This window comes from Coregonus lavaretus, assembly GCF_964263955.1.
Source record: "Coregonus lavaretus genome assembly, chromosome: 5".
Taxonomy (NCBI): Eukaryota; Metazoa; Chordata; class Actinopteri; order Salmoniformes; family Salmonidae; genus Coregonus; species Coregonus lavaretus.
The window spans coordinates 70359282-70381821 of record NC_139992.1 but is presented as its reverse complement, the minus strand read 5'-3'; the positions used below and the strand labels follow the sequence as shown (position 1 = coordinate 70381821).

At 43.8% G+C, this 22540-nt stretch overlaps 1 protein-coding gene across 1 annotated transcript; it reads right to left on the bottom strand.

The window, feature by feature from the left end:
• Nucleotides 1–1754: 1754 nt before the first annotated feature.
• Nucleotides 1755–5048, bottom strand: LOC311129330 (interferon alpha/beta receptor 2; the record flags this gene model as incomplete). The annotated part of the gene is made up of 6 exons (XM_084161604.1): nt 1755–1885; nt 2059–2218; nt 2989–3152; nt 3407–3582; nt 4413–4536; nt 5009–5048. The coding sequence occupies 6 exons, from the start codon at nt 5046–5048 to the stop codon at nt 1755–1757; spliced, it is 795 nt and encodes a 264-aa protein (XP_084017730.1).
• Between the last annotated feature and the right edge of the window lie 17492 nt (nt 5049–22540).

Sequence of the window (22540 nt, the reverse complement as noted above, 5' to 3'; positions counted from 1 at the left end):
CTACCCTGGTGTTACAAGCGCCATGCTCTACCAATTGAGCTACAGAGGACCACATTATTACATTACATGGTAATAATCAATCACAAAGTAGCCTTATTCACAAAAAAATAAGAATATAATTTTGTCATGACCCAGACAGAAATATAAACCAATGATTTTTTATAATCTTATCAGTGGATAATTGTGGGTTAAATATGTATTTGATCTCAAGGAGAACGCCACCAGTCCATAGCCTTCATCATCATCTTCTGCCTCGACACTCTCCTCCCCTGTGTATGGCCTGGGAGGGACAAAGTCATGGTGATTGGGGTCCAACCCCAGGCAGGACTGAGAGCAGGTTGAAAGGGTCAGGCTAGGGATCTGTAGGCATCTGACCATCACCACAGAAGGGAACAGAGGACTGCAGGCAGAGAGAGTAGCGCCAAAAAGGGTTTGGTGTTAAGCCACGGAAGAGGTAATATAAAAATCATTATAATGATGTTGATGGAATTTCCTTTCCCCCTGAGTGAATGCATAATCTGTATTGAATTAAATTGGAGTCAGGCAAAGTTTCAGTAGATACACAGCAAAATTGTCCGTGTACATATCCTGATGTAAGCAGTTGTGGTGTTGATGTGGTGTTACATTGTGTTACTATGAACAGACTGTTAAAAAATACTGTACAGGGTGTCAAATTAACCAGTGTTACCTAGTGTTGATTTTTCATTGTAACATTTCTAGTGTTGATTCAGGTGTTAAATTAACTCTGTAAGTGTTACATTAACACTCATTGGTGTAAAATAACCCTAGTGTTGGTGTTAATAACCAGTGTTAAACCAAAACCACGCCCATCATTATCATATTTCCCAGCATGCCCTATTGCAGGTGTTGATTAATTAATCTTATGCTTATATAAATAACATGCATTTTTCTAAGGTAATCCAATCTGTTATTTGGACTTATTGCACCCGTTACTGAAATGCAAGTTCCAGTTTAGATGCTTAAGGTAGTCCCAACCCTGAACGCAAGTTGCGGGTGAATAAAAATTCCAAATGTTGGATATCCCCACTCTGGTTGGATTCCAATAGGAATTACATCACTTTACAAGCAAACATAATGTGACTTGCAGGCCTGATTTTGCCTGTAAACCATTACTTTTTGGCCACTGTATTAGTGTAAAACTAGACCCTCAAAATCAGGCCTTATGAATTATGTGTTGTATTGTGTTAAATAATTGCATTTTAATGATAACATATTTGCTTAGGATCTCACTTGGTGAAGGCCACAGGACTGAAAATGGATGAATGCAACAACCGTGTCTCTGTCACTAACAAATACAGTAATGGGTTGTAACTTTACAATTCACTTGAAAAGCAAGGCACTCTGGGAAATATGCAAATAAGGCTATACACTAAGCAGTGTGTTAATTTAACACTGAAAAGTGTGGACCCGTATAGACACCAGACCAGTTTTAAATTAAAAACTGTCAGTGTTGATTTAACACTTAAGAATTTGTTGTAAAGGGAAAGGTGAACACCATAACAGTGAAGTGTTAAATACAAGGTATTAGTAAACACCATAACAGTGTAACTTTAATACTAAGTTAGTGTAACATTTTAATGCCACTGATGTTGCAAAGAATCAGTGTTAAACGGCAACATTTTGAAAAGTGTAAATTCAACACTTTCTGGTGGTCCTCATTTAACACTTCAAAGGTGTGAAATTGAACACCCGCAGTGTTCAATTTACCGATCAAATTTTGCTGTGCAGTTGAATCATGGCAATAGTACCAGTGTTCTGGGGAGAGGTTTGTGCAGACAGAGCAGGCGACCACTGTAGACCACCACTCCACAGAGGAGCACCACCAGGAGGCTAAAGGCACACAGTACACTCAGAACCACAGGCACTGGGGGACAGACAGACACCAAGGGTTAGGGGCTATAATTGCTAACAGATGTAAACACTGATGTAAAATAATGGCCGTGCCTGTTGTGTATGACTGATTTACCAGTGCTGTATTGCTATGTTGTACTACACTGTGTGGTCTCTTAGCTGTGCTGTTAGGCCCTGGTACTGTACCTGTGTTGGCAGCAGTAGGGCTGGTGAAGGCACAGTGGGGCTCAGAGGGGACTGAGTGAGGGTTAAAGGTCGTAGACGGGGCGACAGTCACGCAATACTCCGCCCCTGGCTCCAGGTAGCCAATCACAGTCTCCTCAGTGGAGGTGACCCACATGCTGAACTGCAAAAAGGCAGAGACATTGTCACAATGTTTATATAATGTTTATAGACCCATTTTACCATGCTGTAATGCTTTGGATAAGTAATCCACATTGATCATTGATCATAATGGTCTAATTCATAGCCATGTGTGTAGCTATAATACCAATATCTCATTGAGATATTAGTCCTATGACTACTGTTTTGTTCATTCATTGTTGTCTTGTATTAGATTCACTGTGTCTCTACCGCATTGACAAATAACTGTGGGTTAGAGACGGGGAGATGAGATAACTGACAAAGAGATGGGGGGGAAGAGCCCCCTCCCCCTGAACCTGTGTAGGCATACTTTTTCTCAGAGTAAAAGGCGAGTTTCCTCGAACACAAACCAGACTGTGTGCTCCTGAGAGGAAGGTGTGGGCAAAACCACATGTATCTACATCTGCAGTACGAAAGATAAACAACCCTCAGAGAGGAAAAATGTGCCTTATTAAATTCTTATATTAGACAGATACTGATCTACTTTCTCATCAATGCCCTGATGTTATTCTCAGGTTCTATTCAAATAGAATGTATGTGGGTTTGACCACATTATCAGAACTTGCTTTCTTTTCTAGGTTTATGTCATTTCACGTATCTTTACACTGTAAAAAAAAAAAAAAAACTTGAAATTATGCAGATAGGAGGTCAAACCCAACGTGACAGGGCAAGGTATCAGAATGTGTGTAAGATCAAAGCTGTAAGCAGACCCCATTGGTAGTCACATTTTGAACGACCAATCTCAAGTCCTACCTGAGATCCGTCCCTGGTCCGGCGCACCTGGCAGGTGAACTGCCTGTAGAGGAGCTGTGTGAGGGACAGGGAGCGCTGCAGGCCCCTGGATGTGGGGGGAGTTACCTGCAGGAGCAGGCAGTTCCCACAGCCGGACAAGGACACCACTAGAGGGCCCAGCAACGCTGCAACATCAGGGGTCAGAGGTTACAGTGAAGACTGAATGATTCTATACAGGTCAATTACATCAGCAAACTGATGTAACGAGGACCACTAGAATGGACAATATTTTTCCATTTCCAAATATAAAAGAAGAGTAGACTAACGTTTCACTCAAATACCATTCTCAACATGCATTTTGTCTAGTGAGCCGCGTTATTCCAATGAAAAGAAAAGAGGACTGAAATGGAGGGGAAAAGGTACAGTAAGAGCGTCTCACTGTCAGTCAAGGGGTAGAAGAGCATAGAGAGGGACCAGTTGGACTTCTGAGTCGGGGTGAAGGCCTGAACACGGGCTTTGTAATGACGGAAGGAATCCTTGAACGTGTTAGTGAGGTCACATGACTGGCTAGTCTTCAACCTGGCACAACCCTTCACAAGCTGCCATGAGTTCTTCCTGGAGGAGGGGAAGAGATATAAAGCAATTAGAGAGTTTAATTTAGCCAAATTTGAAATCATAATTTAAGGTTTCCAAGACCTCTCTGATGAGAAGATGCTACCCATCCTGATGGGGGAGGACGCAGAGCTGTAGGTTGGCAGCGCACTCCATTGCTGGGCGTCAGGTAGCCGAGCAGTTAAGAGCATTGGGCCAGTAACCGAAAGGTTGCTGGTTCAAATCCCAGAGCCAACTAGGTGAAAAATCTGTCAATGTGCACTTGAGCAAGGCACTTAACCCTAATTGCTCCTGTAAGTCTCTGCTAAATGACTAAAATGTAATAAAATGAGGGACAGTGTCTGACAAACCAACCTGCACATGTCTTCAAGTTATTTATTTACTTACTGATTTCCATATCTAATACAACTCTACCCCCCCCCCACCCTTGATTATTGTTGTTACTGATTGTCCTGTTTGATAATTTTTTATGATGTTATTGATATTATTAATGAATTATTCAATTTCCAAAGTACACTTTGGCATTATGTACATTGTTACGTCATGCCCAATAAAGCAATTGAAATTGAATAGAAATTGAAATGAGAGAGAGAGAAAAAGAGAGAGAAATAGAGGGGAAAAAGCCAAGCAAATGTAACACTGATGATAATATCTACACTGCTCTACATTGCACAATTGCAGTGATTCAGTATTTGCCTTGACCACTTAAACAGATGAAATGAAAGCATTAGATCATCATGGAAGCCTACCTGAAAAGAAAGTGCTTACTCAGCAGCTACGTATAAGGATAAGTGAAATGAATGCAGGGGACTGAAGTGTAAGTGTGAGCTAACCTGAGGCACTGAACTATGAAATGTGTGTTGGCAGGAGTCCCTGGACCGGGCAGCCAGGTCAGAGTGTGCTCCAGGTTGAAGGAGACGATGGACACGTTGGTAGGGGCTGGGAGCATGGACACCACTGGAACATCCACACAAACAGATAGACAGACAGACAGAGTGAGACACACAGACAAAAACTAATCCCAAATGATAGACAGACACAGAACAGGACAGCCAGAGAGACAGGTATTTTAGCAGAGCAAAAGATTAGTACCAGACACAATGCAAACGAAAACACATCAAACATTTCCAGAAAATTATGTTTCAAATAATACAAACAATGAAGATAAGACACTGTAGATAAGGGAAGCTGTGTGTCAATATACAGTACATTATACAGCCCTCCTTCAAGAGTTGCAACTTGCAAGAGGAACATCCTGCATTAAATACTGCAGTCCTCACCAGAGAGTAAAATGCATTACCCAAACAATCACTGAAAATCAACTGAGGGTTTGGTTAAATGGTTTCGTTGAATGCAGCCAGTTGTGCAACTGACTAGATATCTCCTTCCCCTTCCCCCCAGAGACCACCCTTAAAAAAACAGAGCTTACCCAGGGGTAGGTGCAGGAGCAGCAGGGTCCAAGGCCCCATCATCCAGATTGAGTCAGGTCAGTCCAGTGGTAGCTGTGTAGGATGGCAGGCCTGGCTCTGTGTCTCGGGGTTAGAGTGCAATGAGCTGGGGCTAGGAGCCGCTGCTGTCATTTTTTAAAGGTGTAAGTTTCATTTCTCCAGAAATCCCTCCCTGAGTTGTTCCCCCTAACTCACTCACACACACCTTATAATATCCCTGTGCAGTATTCTGTCGCTCTCACACACTCACTGGACTGCTGCATGCTAAAATGGGATCTACAACACTGGATTGAAGAGTCTTTTCTATTTCTTTGCTGTCCAATTTGATGTAATATTTCTGTATGTGAATGTTTGAAGTGTATGCTGTATTAGTTGTGTGATTCTGTATGAGGTCAGTGTGAAGGAAGCTATACAGTTTAGATATTTCTGTCATGAACATAAAGCTTGCTTATAATGTTATACGGAATAGAGTGCTGTCATCTGTTTATTAACTGAGTTTATAACAATTACAAATGGTAAAATGGTATATAATAAATAAATACAAATAAAAAAAGGATACAAAATGTCTTCAAAAGACTCATTACAAAATGTTGGTATTATTAATTTTTTTTCCCTTAACAGTTTGGCATTAACAAATATTACATTGAATTTACCAATAAACAGAATATCTCAAAACAACATTATTTTTGCATTGATTACATACATATAAAATAATACACGCTTCAAAATGACTACTTTTTCCTGAATATGTAACAGTTTGATTACATGTTTTCTATAGCATGACAAAAAGCAAGTAAAGAAGGCTACTACTATGTTGGCATAAACACTGAAAAGTATGTTGACCCTAAACTTGTGAATAAGTACAGAATACTGAATTGTATAGCTTGACCTATGATGCCCTTGACATATGCCCATGAGCATCAGTATTATTAGCTAATACTGTCTGTGAACATCGATAATATAACCACAAAGTACTTGAAAACCTAGTGTAACTTTTGATCAAGGCTCTCACATTCAAGTTAGCAACTTAGTATGACCTCTTGAAAAGTAGATAGAGGTAATATATACTTTAACAATTTCAAGCTGTAAAAAAACATTCTATATGTCTGAATACTTTAAAAGCTTACATAGACACTGAGTATACAAAACATTAAGAACACCTGCTCATTCCATGACAGACTGACCAGGTGAATCCAGGTGAAAGCTATGATCCTTTATTGATGTCAGTTAAATCCAGCTCAATCAGTGTAGCTGAGGGGGAGACAGGTTGAATAAGCATTTTTAAGCTTTGAGACAAATGAGACATCGATTGTTTATGTGTGCCATTCAGAGGGTGAATGGGCAAGACAAAATATTTAGTGCCTTTGAACGGGGTATGGTAGTAGGTGCCAGGCGCACAGGTTTGTGTCAAGAACTTCAAAACGCTGCTGGGTTTTTCACGCTCAACAGTTTCCCGTGTATATCAAGAATGGTCCATCACCCAAAGGACATCCAGCCAACTTGACACAACTGTGGGACGCATTGGAGTCAACATGGGCCAGCATACCTGTGGAACGCTTTTGACACCTTGTAGAGTCCTTCCCACGCCGAATTAAGGCTGTTCAGAGTATAATGCATTCCTTACCGAAAAACCACATGAATTTCACATGAACACATGTAATCTTGTGTGATCATATGTGATTTAATGTGAAATTAATGTGATAACGTGACAACATGTAAAGCAACGTGACAACATGATCTCATGTGAAATTAACGTGACAACATGGGGATGCAACATTTAAACGTGATAACATGAAACTACACGTGACAACATTTGAGCACGTGAAAACCCAGGTGTCAAATGTAATTTAGAATATTTTACTTTGAAAGGCATCATTTACATTAATTCAATTTAAACAGTCAGGGTGCCCTGCAGGTTTGGTCTAGTTCCTGGTTTGTTCCAGGGACGTCCCCAAATATGTTTTTAGGACGTTCTCAGAACGTTGTGTCATGGTCCTGCATGAAACTTTCTTAACTCCTCAGTAAACACTGCTGTGGCGCAGCGGTCTAAGGCACTGCATCTTAGTGCTAGAGGCGTCACTACAGATCCTGGATCGATTCTAGACTGTATCACAATCCAGCCGTGATTGGGAGTCCCATAGGGCGGTGCACAATTGGCCCAGCGTCGTTGGGGTAGGCCGTCATTGTAAATAAGAATTTGTTCTTAACTGACTTGCCTAGTTAAATAAAGGTTAAATAAAAAAATAAAAAAACAGACCCAGACATTTTTAAAGTTGGGATCAGTGTGTGTACAGTGGGGAAAAAAAGTATTTAGTCAGCCACCAATTGTGCAAGTTCTCCCACTTAAAAAGATGAGAGAGGCCTGTAATTTTCATCATAGGTACACGTCAACTATGACAGACAAAATGAGAAAAAAAAATCCAGAAAATCACATTGTAGGATTTTTTATGAATTTATTTGCATACTATGGTGGAAAATAAGTATTTGGTCAATAACAAAAGTTTCTCAATACTTTGTTATATACCCTTTGTTGGCAATGACACAGGTCAAACGTTTTCTGTAAGTCTTCACAAGGTTTTCACACACTGTTGCTGGTATTTTGGCCCATTCCTCCATGCAGATCTCCTCTAGAGCAGTGATGTTTTGGGGCTGTCGCTGGGCAACACAGACTTTCAACTCCCTCCAAAGATTTTCTATGGGGTTGAGATCAGGAGACTGGCTAGGCCACTCCAGGACCTTGAAATGCTTCTTACGAAGCCACTCCTTCATTGCCCGGGCGGTGTGTTTGGGATCATTGTCATGCTGAAAGACCCAGCCACGTTTCATCTTCAATGCCCTTGCTGATGGAAGGAGGTTTTCACTCAAAATCTCACGATACATGGCCCCATTCATTCTTTCCTTTACACGGATCAGTCGTCCTGGTCCCTTTGCAGAAAAACAGCCCCAAAGCATGATGTTTTCACCCCCATACTTCACAGTAGGTATGGTGTTCTTTGGATGCAACTCAGCATTCTTTGTCCTCCAAACACGACGAGTTGAGTTTTTACCAAAAAGTTCTATTTTGGTTTCATCTGACCATATGACATTCTCCCAATCCTCTTCTGGATCATCCAAATGCACTCTAGCAAACTTCAGACAGGCCTGGACATGTACTGGCTTAAGCAGGCGGACACGTCTTGCACTGCAGGATTTGAGTCCCTGGCGGCGTAGTGTGTTACTGATGGTAGGCTTTGTTACTTTGGTCCCAGCTCTCTGCAGGTCATTCACTAGGTCCCCCCGTGTGGTTCTGGGATTTTTGCTCACCGTTCTTGTGATCATTTTGACCCTACGGGGTGAGATCTTGCGTGGAGCCCCAGATCGAGGGAGATTATCAGTGGTCTTGTATGTCTTCCATTTCCTAATAATTGCTCCCACAGTTGATTTCTTCAAACCAAGCTGCTTACCTATTGCAGATTCAGTCTTCCCAGCCTGGTGCAGGTCTACAATTTTGTTTCTGGTGTCCTTTGTCAGCTCTTTGGTCTTGGCCATAGTGGAGTTTGGAGTGTGACTGTTTGAGGTTGTGGACAGGTGTCTTTTATACTGATAACAAGTTCAAACAGATGCCATTAATACAGGTAACGAGTGGAGGACAGAGGAGCCTCTTAAAGAAGAAGTTACAGGTCTGTGAGAGCCAGAAATCTTGCTTGTTTGTAGGTGACCAAATACTTATTTTCCACCATAATTTGCAAATAAATTCATAAAAAATCCTACAATGTGATTTTCTGGATTTTTTTTTCTCAATTTGTCTTTCATAGTTGACGTGTACCTATGATGAAAATTACAGGCCTCTCTCATCTTTTTAAGTGGGAGAACTTGCACAAATAGTGGCTGACTAAATACTTTTTTTCCCCACTGTATGTGTGTTTATGAGAGAGGGGGAAACAGACTCAAAAAACAAAAACAGACTCACACACTTTCTGTCTCCCCCTCTCTCATAAACACACATACACACACTGATCCCAACTTTAAAAATGTTAGGCAACAAACAGAATTTCAGGAGTACCAGAAATAGATAGATTTACTTTGATGGTAAATTATTGAGGATAATAGCGGACGATATTGCCACTCCTATTTGCCATCTCTTCAATCTAGACCTACAGGAAAGTGTTTGCCCTTAGGCCTGGAGGGAAGTAAAAGTAATTCCGCTACCCAAGAATAGCAAAGCACCTTTTACTGGCTCAGACAGCAGACCAATCAGCCTGTCACTAACCCTTAGTAATCTTTTGGAATAAAATCGTGTTTGACCAGATACAATGCTATTTCACAATAAACAAATTAACAACAGATTTTCAGCACGCTTATAGGGAAGGGCATTCAACATGTACGGCACTTACACAAATTACTCATTATTGGCTGAGAGAAATGTATAACAAAATGGTGCAGCTTTTGACATTATCGAACATACTATGCTGCTGGAAAAATTTATGTGTTATGGCTTTACATCCCCTGTGTCACGTCTCCTCCCGTTGCTCCCCTCCGGCGCTCTGATTCACTGGTCTACTGAGCCACCGGTCTGAGCGCACCACCTCGGCAACAACGGAATGGAAACCCAACGCACCCTAATCACCTCCAGCGCACCTGCACCTCATCATCTCATCACCACCCCTATATAGCCCTGGACTGTTCAGTGTTGTGTGTGATTGTTGGTGTCATGTCGTGTACGCGCTCTTTGTTGTTCTCTTGCTCAGTGTTAAGTAAACCTTTACATTGTTGATTCCTCAGTACTCGTCACACCCTGCTATAGTGTGGATTGAGAGTTACCTGTCTAACAGAACACAGAGGGTGTTCTTCAAAGGAAGCCTCTCTAACATAATCCAAGTAGTCAGACATTCCACAGGGCAGCTGTCTAGGCACCTTACTTTTTTCAATTGTTACTAATGACCTGCCACTGGATCTGAATAAAGCCTGTGTGTTTATGTATGCTGTTGACTCAACACTATACACTTCAGCTACCACAGCAAGTGAAATCACTGCAACACTTCAAAAAGAGCTGCAGTCAGTTTCAGAATGGGTGGCAAGATCTAAGTTAGTCCTAAATATTTATAAAACTAAAAGCACTGTATTTTGGACAGATCATTCACTAAACCTCAACTAAATCTTATAATGAATAATGTGGAAATTGAGCAAGTTGAGGAGACTAAACTGCTTGGAGTAACCCTGGATTGTAAACTGTCATGGTTTGAAAATATATATAATAAATTATCAACCCTGCAAGCAATACAAGACTCTATTATTATGGTGGGAGATTATAATACTGTTTTAAATACCTCAATGGACCGTAAAGGAAATCACACTACAAACTATCACCCTCATGCTCTTAAGGAAATCATGAATGTCATGGATATATTGGAACTAGGGGATATATGGAGCCTTAAATATCCTGACCTAGTGAGATATACATGGCTGAGGCTCAATCAAGCTAGTGGTCTTGACTTCTTTCTTATGTCATTCTCGTTGGCACCAAAAGTTTAAAAAGTGTTGATGGGGACAGAATGCGGTCGGACCACCAGATAATTAGCATATACATTACTCTTACTGAATTTCCACGTGGGCGAGGATATTGGAATTTTTATCAAAGCCTATTGGATGATAATTTGTTTTTAAATAGGACAGAGGAATTTATAACTGCATTTTTCCGACATAACATAGGTACAGCAAATCCCCTTATTGTATGGGACACTTTTAAATGTGCCTTTAGAGGCCATGCAATTCAGTACTCATCTCTAAAACAAAATACATTTAGGTCAAAAGAGTCCATACTAACAAAGGAAATAGAAGGTCTAACAGAACAGCTAGATAGCAATAAAAACTATACCATAGAGGCTCCGAATAAGTTAGAGGAAAAACAAACAGAAATGGAGTAACTTATTCAAGAAAGATCAAGTGTAATATATTATAAAAAAATTAAGCAAACTGGATGGAATATGGGGAAAAATGCACCAAATTATTTTTTAATCTTCAACATAGAAATGCTACCAAAAAGAATTTACTGAAACAGGTTACAAATGACAGAGTCACCCATAATTCACCAAATTATATTTTGAAAGAGGAAGCAAAGTACTTTAAGCATATGTTTTCGTTTCAGTCTCGTCCATCTCCTCTAACCGAAGCTAATTGTATGGATTTTTTTCTATTGATAATGGAAAATTAATGCGAAGGCAAAATTACAGAGGAGGAACATCTTGATGCAATTAAAGCCTTTAAGTCCGGGAAAACTCCAGGGCTGGATGGCATACCAGTTGAGGTATACCAAACCTTTTTTGATATACTAAGAAGACCGTTATTAGCATGTTTTAACTACTCCTATGTAAATGGTAGATTATCAGACACTCAACAAGAAGGTCTGATTTCATTTTTACTGAAACAGGATACAAGTGGGAAATATAAACATCCAGTCCATCTAAAAAATTGGAGGTCCCTTACACTTCAGTGTTGTGATGCAAAAATTCTAGCAAAATGTATAGCGCATAGAATTAAAAAGGTATTGTCGGACATTTTTCATTCTAATCAGACAGGTTTTTTACATGGACGATACATTGGAGATAATATAAGGCAAGTACTGGAAACAATAGAACACTATGGAAAATCTGGGAAACCAGGCCTGCTAGTCATAGCTGATGTTGAAAAGGCTTTTTATAAAGCACGACTGGAGTTTATATATAAATGCCTGGAACATTTCAATTTTGGAGAATCTCTTATAAAATGGGTTAAAATCATGTATGGTAACCCTAGGTGTAAAATAGTAAATAATGGCGACTTCTCAGAAAGTTTTAAACTGTCAAGAGGAGTAAAACAAGGTTGTCCACTATTGGCATATCTATTTATTATGGCCATCGAAATGTTAACTATTAAAATTAGATCCAACAATAATATCAAGGGATTAGAAATCCAGGGCTTAAAAACAAAGGTGTCATACGCTGATGATTCATGTTTTCTTTTAAATCCACAACTTTGATCCCTCCACAGCCTCAGAGGATCTAGATAATTTTTCTAACCTCTCTGGATTACAACCACATTATGATAAGTGCACTATATTACGTATTGGATCACTAAAAAATACAACTTTTACATTACCGTGTAGTTTACCAATAAAATGGTCTGATGGTGATGTGGATACACTCGGTATACATATCCTGAAATAAATAAATGATCTCACTCCAATACATTTTAATTGAAAGTTAGCAAAAATACATAAGATCTTGCTACTATGGAAAGGTAAATACCTGCCTCTTTGTGGAAAAATCACCCTGATTAACTCTTCAGTAATATCCCAGTTTACCTATTTGCTTATGGTCTTGCCTACACCTAGCGAACAGTTTTTTAAATTATATGAGAAAAAAATATTCAATTTTATTTGGAACGGCAAGCCAGACAAAATTAAATGGGCCAATTTACAGTTGAAGTCGGAAGTTTACATACACCTTAGCCAAATACATTTAAACTCAGTTTTTCACAATTCCTGACATTTAATCCTAGTAAAAATTCCTTGTCTTAGGTCAGTTAGGATCACCACTTTATTTTAAGAATGTGAAATGTCAGAATAATAGTAGAGCGAATGATTTATTTCAGCTTTTATTTCTTTCATCACATTCCCAGTGGGTCAGAAGTTTACATACACTCAATTAGTATTTGGCAGCATTGCCTTTAAATTGTTTAACTTGGGTTTTGGGTAGATTTCCACAAGCTTCCCACAATAAGTTGGGTGAATTTTGTCCCATTCCTCCTGACAGAGCTGGTGTAACTGAGTCAGGTTTGTAGGCCTCCTTGCTCGCACACGCTTTTTCAGTTCTGCCCACAAATGTTCTATAGGATTGAGGTAAGGGCTTTGTGATGGCCACTTCAATACCTTTACTTTGTTGTCCTTAAGCCATTTTGCCACAACTTTGGAAGTATGCTTGGGGTCATTGTCCATTTGGAAGACCCATTTGCGACCAAGCTTTAACTTCCTGACTGATGTCTTGAGGTGTTGCTTCAATATATCCACATAATTTTCCTTCCTTATGATGCCATCTATTTTGTGAAGTGCACCAGTCCCTCCTGCAGCAAAGCACCCCCAGAGCATGATGCTGCCACCCCCGTGCTTCAGGGTTGGGATGGTGTTCTTCGGCTTGCAAGCACCCCCTTTTTCCTCCAAACATAACGATAGTCATTATGGCCAAACAGTTCTATTTTTGTTTCATCAGACCAGAGAACCTTTCTCCAAAAAGTACAATCTTTGTCCCCATGTGCAGTTGCAAACCGTAGTCTGGCTTTTTTATGGCGGTTTTGGAGCAGTGGCTTCTTCCTTGCTGAGCGGCCTTTGAGGTTATGTCGATATAGGACTCGTTTTACTGTGGATATAGATTTGTACCTGTTTCCTCCAGCATCTTCACAAGGTCCTTTGCTGTTGTTCTGGGATTGATTTGCAATTTTCGCACCAAAGTACGTTCATCTCTAGGAGACAGAGCGCGTCTCCTTCCTGAGCGGTATTGTGATGAGGTGTGAATGAAGGAGGTAAAACACTGAAGTCCAGAGTTTATTCCATTTACATAAATAAAACGCAGCAAGCGTCAAAACGAAACTATAACAAGGGAAATATTCCACCTTGGCAATATAAAATGGAAGAATAGCTCAACCAAGCTACTCGCTCTCACATTGAAACAATCACTCACAAAGACAAGGGGAACAGAGGGAACACTTATACACATACTAATTAGGGGAATGAGCACCAGGTGTGTGTGATTGACAAGACATGACAAGTGGAGTGATGAGAATGGGATCGGCAGTAGCTAGTAAGCCGGTGACGACAAACGCCGAAACCTGCCCAAACAAGGAGGCGAGGCAGCCTCGGCGGAAGTCGTGACAGTACCCGCCCCCCTTGATGCGCGGCTCCAGCAGTGCGCCGACCCCGGCCTCGGGGACGGCCAGGAGGACGCGGAGCAGGGCGAGTCGGATGGCGACGGTGGAAATCCCTCAACAGGGAGGGATCAAGGATGTCCCTCCTTGGGACCCAGCACCGTTCCCCCGGTCAGTACCCCTCCCACTCCACGAGATACTGAAGGCCCCCCACACGACGCCTCAAATCCAGTTTGGAACGGACCGAGTACGCCGGGGCCCCCTCGATGTCCAGAGGAGGTGGAGGAACCTCCCGCACCTCAGACTCCTGGAGTGGACCAGCTACCACCGGCCTGAGGAGTGACACCTGAAACGAGGAGTAACAACCTGTATGTAACCTCGTTTATCCTCCTCAGGACTTTAAACGGCCCCACAAACCGCGGGCTCAGCTTTCTGCAGGGCAGGCGGAGGGGTAGATTCCGGGTCGAGAGCCAGCCTCCCTACAGTGGCGGACAGCGTTCGCATTCTGACGACGCACGGCGCGCTGGAGGGCGAAAGTGGGCAGCGTCCCAAGTCTCCTCTGCGCGCCGAAACCAGTCATCCACCGCAGGAGCCTCGGTCTGGCTCTGGTGCCATGGTGCCAGGACCGGTTGGTAACCCAAAACACATTGGAAGGGTGTTAGGTTAGTGGAGGAGTGGTGGAGAGAGTTCTGAGCGTATTCTACCCATGGTAGGAACACTGACCACTCCCCCAGCCCGTCCTGACAGTAGGGCCACAGGAACCTACCCACATCTTGATTGACCCTTTCCACCTGCCCATTACTCTCGGGGTGAAATCCAGAGGTCAGGCTGACCGAGACCCCCAGATGTTCCATGAACGCCTTCCAGACTCTAGACGTGAACTGGGGACCTCGGTCGGACACTATATCCTCTGGTACCCCATAGTGCCGGAAGACGTGAGTAAACAGAGCCTCCACAGTTTGTAGGGCCGTGGGGAGACCGGGCAAAGGAAGGAGGCGGCAGGACTTCGAAAAACGATCCACAGGATAGTGGTGTTACCTTGGGAGAGGGGAAGATCAGTAAGAAAATCAATACTAAGGTGAGACCATGGTCATTGTGGAACTGGTAAAGGTTGTAGCTTACCCACTGGGAGGTGCCTAGGTGGCTTACTCTGGGCGCACACTGAGCAGGAGGAAACATACACCCTCACGTCCTTAGCCAAGGTAGGCCATCAGTACTTCTCGGTCAGGCAGCGCATTGTACGACCGATACCTGGATGACCAGAGGAGGGTGACATGTGTGCCCAGTAGATCAGACGATCATGGATGAGCGCAGGCACGTACTGCAGCCCAGCTGGACACTGCGGTGGAGATGGATCTGTGCGTAATGCATGCACTATATCTGCGTCCATTGCCCATACTACCAGCGCCACAATGCATGAGGCCGGGAGTATGGGGGTGTTGTCTCTGGGCCTCTCCTCTGTGTCATACAGCCGAGACAGTGCGTCTACCTTCACGCTCTTCGTACCCGGAATGTATGAGAGTGTGAAATTAAACCGGGTGAAGAAGAGGGCCCACCTGGCCTGGCGAGGATTCAGCCTCCTCGCTGCCCGAATGTACTCCAGGTTACGGTGGTCTGTCCAGACTAGGAAAGGGTGTTTCGCCCCTTCGAGTCAATGCCTCCACACCATCAAAGCTCGGACAACAGCCAGCAGCTCCCGATCACCAACGGCGTAGTTCTGCTCCGCTGAGCTGAGCTTCTTCAAAAAGAATGCACAGGGGCAGAGCTTGGGTGGCGTGCCCGAGCTTTGGGATAAGACAGCGCCTATCCCTACCTCGGACACATCCACCTCCATTACGAACGGTAGTGATGGATCGGGGTGAGCCAGTACAGGGGCGGAGGTGAACAGACCCCGCAATCTACTGAAGGCCAAATCAGCCTCAGCAGACCAGCGGAGCCGGGACGGCCCACCCTTCAACAAGGAGGTAATGGGAGCTGCGACCTTGCCAAAGCCCCGAATAATCCTCTGATAGTAGTTGGCAAAGCCAAGGAAGCGCTGCACCTCCTTCACTGTGGTTGGAGTCGGCCAATTACGCACGGCTGAAATGCGATCTCCCTCCATCTCCACACCTGTGGTAGTAATGCGGTATCCGAGGAAGGAGATTGACTGCTGGAAAAACTCACACTTCTCTGCCTTGGCATAAAGATAATTTTCCAGCAATCGGACCAGTACCTTGCGAACCAGGGACACATGCTCGGCGCGCGTAGCGGAATACGCTAGGATGTCATCGATGTAGACCACCACACCGCGACCAAGCATGTCCCGAAAACACCTCGTTCACAAAGGACTGGAAAACGGATGGATCATTCATCAAACTGTAGGGCATCACCAGGTATTCATAATGCTCCAATGTTGTGCTGAATGCTGTTTTCCACTCATCCCCTTCCCAAATACGCACCAGGTTGTAGGCACTCCTGAGGTCTAATTTGGTGAAAAAACGGGCCGCATTCATTGACTCAATCACTGAAGGAATGAGGGGAAGAGGATAACTAAATTATTATTTAGTCACCTTATTCAGTGGTCGATAATCAATGCACAGGCGTAAACCACCATCTTTCTTCTTCACAAAGAAGAAACTCGAGGAAGCAGGTGAAGTGGAGGGACATATATACCCCTGGCGCAGGGACTCGGTGACGTATGTTTCCATAGCCTCCGTTTCAGCCTGCGACAGGGGATACACATGGCTCCTGGGAGGTACAGCGTCTACCCGAAGGTTTATCGCGCAATCCCCCCTCCCGATGAGGTGTTCATTTAGTCGTTTGCGTCTTGGAAAACTTGAGCGCCAGATTATGGTATTCGGGGGGAATGCGCACGGTGGGGTTACCGTCTGGACCAACGGAAACACCTAGACACCTACCTGGACACTCACGCGACCACCCCGTAAGAACCCTCTGCGGCCATGAAAAATTGGAGTTGTGAAGGGCTAACCATGGAATACCTAAATCTACAGAGTAAGCAGGAGACTCAATAATCCAAAAAGTTATCTGCTCAACATGAGTCTCCTGTGTAATCATGGTGACTGGTACAGTATCCTCCTTAACCAACCCGGGCCATAATGGTCGACTATCAAGTGCTCTGATGGGGAGTGGAATGGATAGGGGAACCAATGAAATGCCTTGTTGGCATGTAAATGCCCTGTCCATAAAGTTCCCAGCTGCGCCTGAATCGACTAGCGCCTTACACTGGGAAACTACCAGGTAATCGGGAAAGGAGATAGATAAGGTACAGTGCGCCGCAAAGGGCTCTGAACAAGTTTGGGTGTTCGTTACCTGGGGTGATGTGTGAGTACCCTGCCTACCACCTCCAGACCCAAAGGAACGTTGACTGCGACATGAGGTGGATTGTCCCTTCGTGCCACCAGAGTGGCAGTGTCGCTGTCCTCCTGCGCTCTCTCGACTGGCGGCTCCCCCCAGCTCCATCTGCTCGGGTCAGAGTCGTCTGGAGTGGGAACGGGCAGACCCCTACCAGGACATCCTCTGGCTGCTAGCAGATTGTCCAGCCGGATGGCCATGTCCACCAGTTGGGAGAACGATAGCATGGCATCACAGCAGTCTAGCTCCCGTCGGACGTCCTCCCTTAGGTGGCACCGGAAATGGTCGATCAGGGCCCGCTCGTTCCACCCGGACCCCGCTGCCAGCGTCCGGAACTCCAGCGCTTAGTCCTGTGCGGTCCTCGTCCCTTGCCTCAGATGGACCAGTCGGTCGCTCGCCTCTCGAACCTCAGGCGGGTGATCGAAAATGGCCCGAAAGAGGCGAGCAAACTCCCCGTAGTCCTCCAACGCGGCACCTCCCTCGTTCCACACCGCGTTGGCCCACTCCAGTCCTCTCCCACAAAGGCAGGAAACGAGGACGGATACCTTCTCCTGCTCCAGTGGCGCCGGCCTGATGCTGGAGAAATACAACTCTAGTTGGAGCAGAAATCCCTTACATCGCGCTGCCGTCCCATCAAATGCCGGTGGCCGGGATATCTGGATCCCTCCAGGGGTTGGGGTAGAGGTGGCTGGATCAGGTTGACCAGCTGGTCACGATAGATCGGGTCCTCTCTTCTCCAGGCGTTGTACTACCTGAAGAACCCGATCCATCGCTTCCCCCAAGCTGGCCAGCATTGAGGAATGCTCCTGGACCCTTGCCACAACTCCAGGCATGCGGTCTTCTCCTGCTGACTCCATTCAGCGGGTGAGTGATTCTGTGATGAGGTGTGAATGAAGGAGTCAGGCGCAGGAGGTAAAACACCGAAGTCCAGAGTTTATTCCGTTTACATATATAAAACGCACCAAGCGTCAAAACGAAACTATTGTTTGTACAGATGAACGTGGTACCTTCAGGCGTTTGGAAATTGCTCCCAAGGATGAACCAGAATTGTGGAGGTCTACAATTGTTTTTCTGAGGTCTTGGCTGATTTCTTTTGAATTTCCGATGATGTCAAGCAAAGAGGCACTGAGTTTGAAGGTAGGCCTTGAAATACATCCACAGGTACACCTCCAATTGACTCAAATTATGTCAGAAGCTTCTAAAGCCATGACATCCTTTTCTGGAATTTCCCAAGCTGTTTAAAGGCACAGTCACAGTATGTAAAAATATGGCAAATAGAAATCAGACCGGATGGATATCAGAAATAGATGGGAGATGTTGAGGGTAGAGGAAGGCCAGGAGTAAAAACAAACAAAATAGAACTATTGTAAAATAGACTGTGTCCATAAAATGTATATAGTAGGTATAAGCTGGAAGTAGAGTCCTAAGCGTTGTTGTTCAGTAGTTTACTCCAATTAGGGGAGGGGTGGTAGGGTTAGAAAGTAATAATGGAAAATACATATTTTCTAAAGGATATGTATATAAACTCAGCAAAAAAAAGAAACGTCCCTTTTTCAGGACCCTGTCTTTCAAAGATAATTAGTAGAAAACCAAATAACTTCACAGATCTTCATTGTAAAGGGTTTAAACACTGTTTCCCATGCTTGTTCAATTACATTCAACATTTTAGTCATTTAGCAGACGCTCTTATCCAGAGCGACTTACAGTTAGTGAGTGCATACATTTTTCATACTGGCCCCCCGTGGGAATGAACTATGAACTATAAACAATTAATGAACATGCACCTGTGGAACGGTTGTTCAGACACTAACAGCTTACAGACGGTAGGCAATTAAGGTCACAGTTATGAAAACTTAGGACACTAAAGAGGCCTTTCTACTGACTCTGAAAAACACCAAAAGAAAGATGCCCAGGCTCCCTGCTCATCTGCGTGAACGTGCCTTAGGCATGCTGCAAGGAGGCATGAGAACTGCAGATGTGGCCAGGGCAATAAATTGCAATGTCCGTACTGTGAGACGCCTAAGACAGCGCTACAGGGAGACAGAACGGACAGCTGATCGTCCTCGCAGTGGCAGACCAAGTGTAACAACCCTTGCACAGGATCGGTACATCCGAACATCACACCTGCGGTACAGGATGGTAACAACAACTGCCTGAGTTACACCAGGAACGCACAATCCCTCCATCAATGCTCAGTCTGTCCGCAGTAGGGTGAGAGAGGCTGGACTGAGGGCTTGTAGGCCTGTTGTAAGGCAGGTCCTCACCAGACATCACCAGCAACAACGTTGCCAATGGGCACAAACCCACCATCGCTGGACCAGACAGGACTGGCAAAAGGTGCTCTTCACTGACGAGTAACGGTTTTGTCTCACCAGGGGTGATGGTCGGATTCGCGTTTATCGTCGAAGGAATGAGCGTTACACCGAGGCCTGTACTCTGGAGCGGGATCGATTTGGAGGTGGAGGGTCCGTCATGGTCTGGGGCAGTGTGTCACAGCATCATCGGACTGAGCTTGTTGTCATTGCAGGCAATCTCAACGCTGTGCGTTACAGGGAAGACATCCTTCTCCCTCATGTGGAACCCTTCCTGTAGGCTCACCCTGACATGACCCTCCAACATGACAATGCCACCAGCCATACTGCTCGTTCTGTGCGTGATTTCCTGCAAGACAGGAATGTCAGTGTTCTGCCACGGCCAGCGAAGAGCCCGGATCTCAATCCCATTGAGCACGTCTGGGACCTGTTGGATTGGAGGGTGAGGGTTAGGGCCATTCCCCCCAGAAATGTCTGGGAACTTGCAGGTGCCTTGGTGAAAGAGTGGGGTAACATCTCACAGCAAGAACTGGCAAATCTGGTGCAGTCCATGAGGAGGAGATGCACTGCAGTACTTAATGCAGCTGGTGGCCACACCAGATACTGACTGTTACTTTTGATTTTGACCACCCCTTTGTTCAGGGACGCATTAGTAATTTCTGTTAGTCACATGTCTGTGGAACTTGTTCAGTTTATGTCTCAGTTGTTGAATCTTGTTATGTTCATACAAATATTTACACATGTTAAGTTTTTCCTGAAAATAAACGCAGTTGACAGTGAGAGGACGTTTCTTTTTTTGCTGAGTTGATATATATGTATATATATATATATATATATATATACAGTGGGGAAAAAAAGTATTTAGTCAGCCACCAATTGTGCAAGTTCTCCCACTTAAAAAGATGAGAGAGGCCTGTAATTTTCATCATAGCTACACGTCAACTATGACAGACAAATTGAGATTTCTTTTTCCAGAAAATCACATTGTAGGATTTTTAATGAATTTATTTGCAAATTATGGTGGAAAATAAGTATTTGGTCACCTACAAACAAGCAAGATTTCTGGCTCTCACAGACCTTTAACTTCTTCTTTAAGAGACTCCTCTGTCCTCCACTCGTTACCTGTATTAATGGCACCTGTTTGAACGTGTTATCAGTATAAAAGACACCTGTCCACAACCTCAAACAGTCACACTCCAAACTCCATTATGGCCAAGACCAAAGAGCTAGTGAATGACCTGCAGAGAGCTGGGACCAAAGTAACAAAGCCTACCATCAGTAACACACTACGCCGCCAGGGACTCAAATCCTGCAGTGCCAGATGTGTCCCCCTGCTTAAGCCAGTACATGTCCAGGCCCGTCTGAAGTTTGCTAGAGTGCATTTGGATGATCCAGAAGAGGATTGGGAGAATGTCATTTGGTCAGATGAAACCAAAATAGAAATTTTTGGTAAAAACTCAACTCGTCGTGTTTGGAGGACAAAGAATGCTGAGTTGCATCCAAAGAACACCATACCTACTGTGAAGCATGGGGGTGGAAACATCATGCTTTGGGGCTGTTTTTCTGCAAAGGGACCAGGACGACTGATCCGTGTAAAGGAAAGAATGAATGGGGCCATGTATCGTGAGATTTTGAGTGAAAACCTCCTTCCATCAGCAAGGGCATTGAAGATGAAACGTGGCTGGGTCTTTCAGCATGACAATGATCCCAAACACACCGCCCGGGCAACGAAGGAGTGGCTTCGTAAGAAGCATTTCAAGGTCCTGGAGTGGCCTAGCCAGTCTCCAGATCTCAACCCCATAGAAAATCTTTGGAGGGAGTTGAAAGTCCGTGTTGCCCAGCGACAGCCCCAAAACATCACTGCTCTAGAGGAGATCTGCATGGAGGAATGGGCCAAAATACCAGCAACAGTGTGTGAAAACCTTGTGAAGACTTACAGAAAACGTTTGACCTGTGTGATTGCCAACAAAGGGTATATAACAAAGTATTGAGAAACTTTTGTTATTGACCAAATACTTATTTTCCACCATAATTTGCAAATAAATTCATTAAAAATCTTACAATGTGATTTTCTGGATATTTTTTTCTAATTTTGTCTGTCATAGTTGACGTGTACCTATGATGAAAATTACAGGCCTCTCTCATCTTTTTAAGTGGGAGAACTTGCACAATTGGTGGCTGACTAAATACTTTTTTCCCCCACTGTATATATACATATATATATCTATATATCTCTCATGTATATGTATTTATATGTATGTATGTATTTATATGTGTATGTACAGTCGTGGTCAAAAGTTTTGAGAATGACACAAATACTAATTTTCACAAAGTCTGCTGCCTCAGTTTTGATGATGGCAATTTGCATATACTCCAGAATGTGATGAAGAGTGATCAGATGAATTGCAATTAATTGCAAAGTCCCTCTTTGCCATGAAATTTAATTTAATCCCCAAAAAAAACATTTCCACTGCATTTCAGTCCTGCCACAAAAGGACCAGCTGACATCATGTCAGTGATTCTCTCGTTAACACAGGTGAGAGTGTTGACGAGGACAAAGCTGGAGATCACTCTGTAATGCTGATTGAGTTAGAATAACAGACTGAAAGCTTTCAAAGGAGGGTGGTGCTTGAAATCATTGTTCTTCCTCTGTTAACCATGGTTACCTTCAAGGAAACACGTGCCGTCCTCATTGCTTTGCACAAAAAGGGCTTCACAGGCAAGGATATTGCTGCTAGTAAGATTGCACCTAAATCAACCATTTATCGGATCATCAAGAACTTCAAGGAGATAGGTTCAATTGTTGTGAAGAAGGCGTCAGGGTGCCCAAGAAAGTCAAGCAAGCGCCAGGACCATCTCCTAAAGTTGATTCAACTGCGGGATCGGGGCACCACCAGTGCAGAGCTTGTTCAGGAATGGCAGCAGGCAGGTTTGAGTGCATCTGCACGCACAGTGAGGCAAAGACTTTTGGAGGAT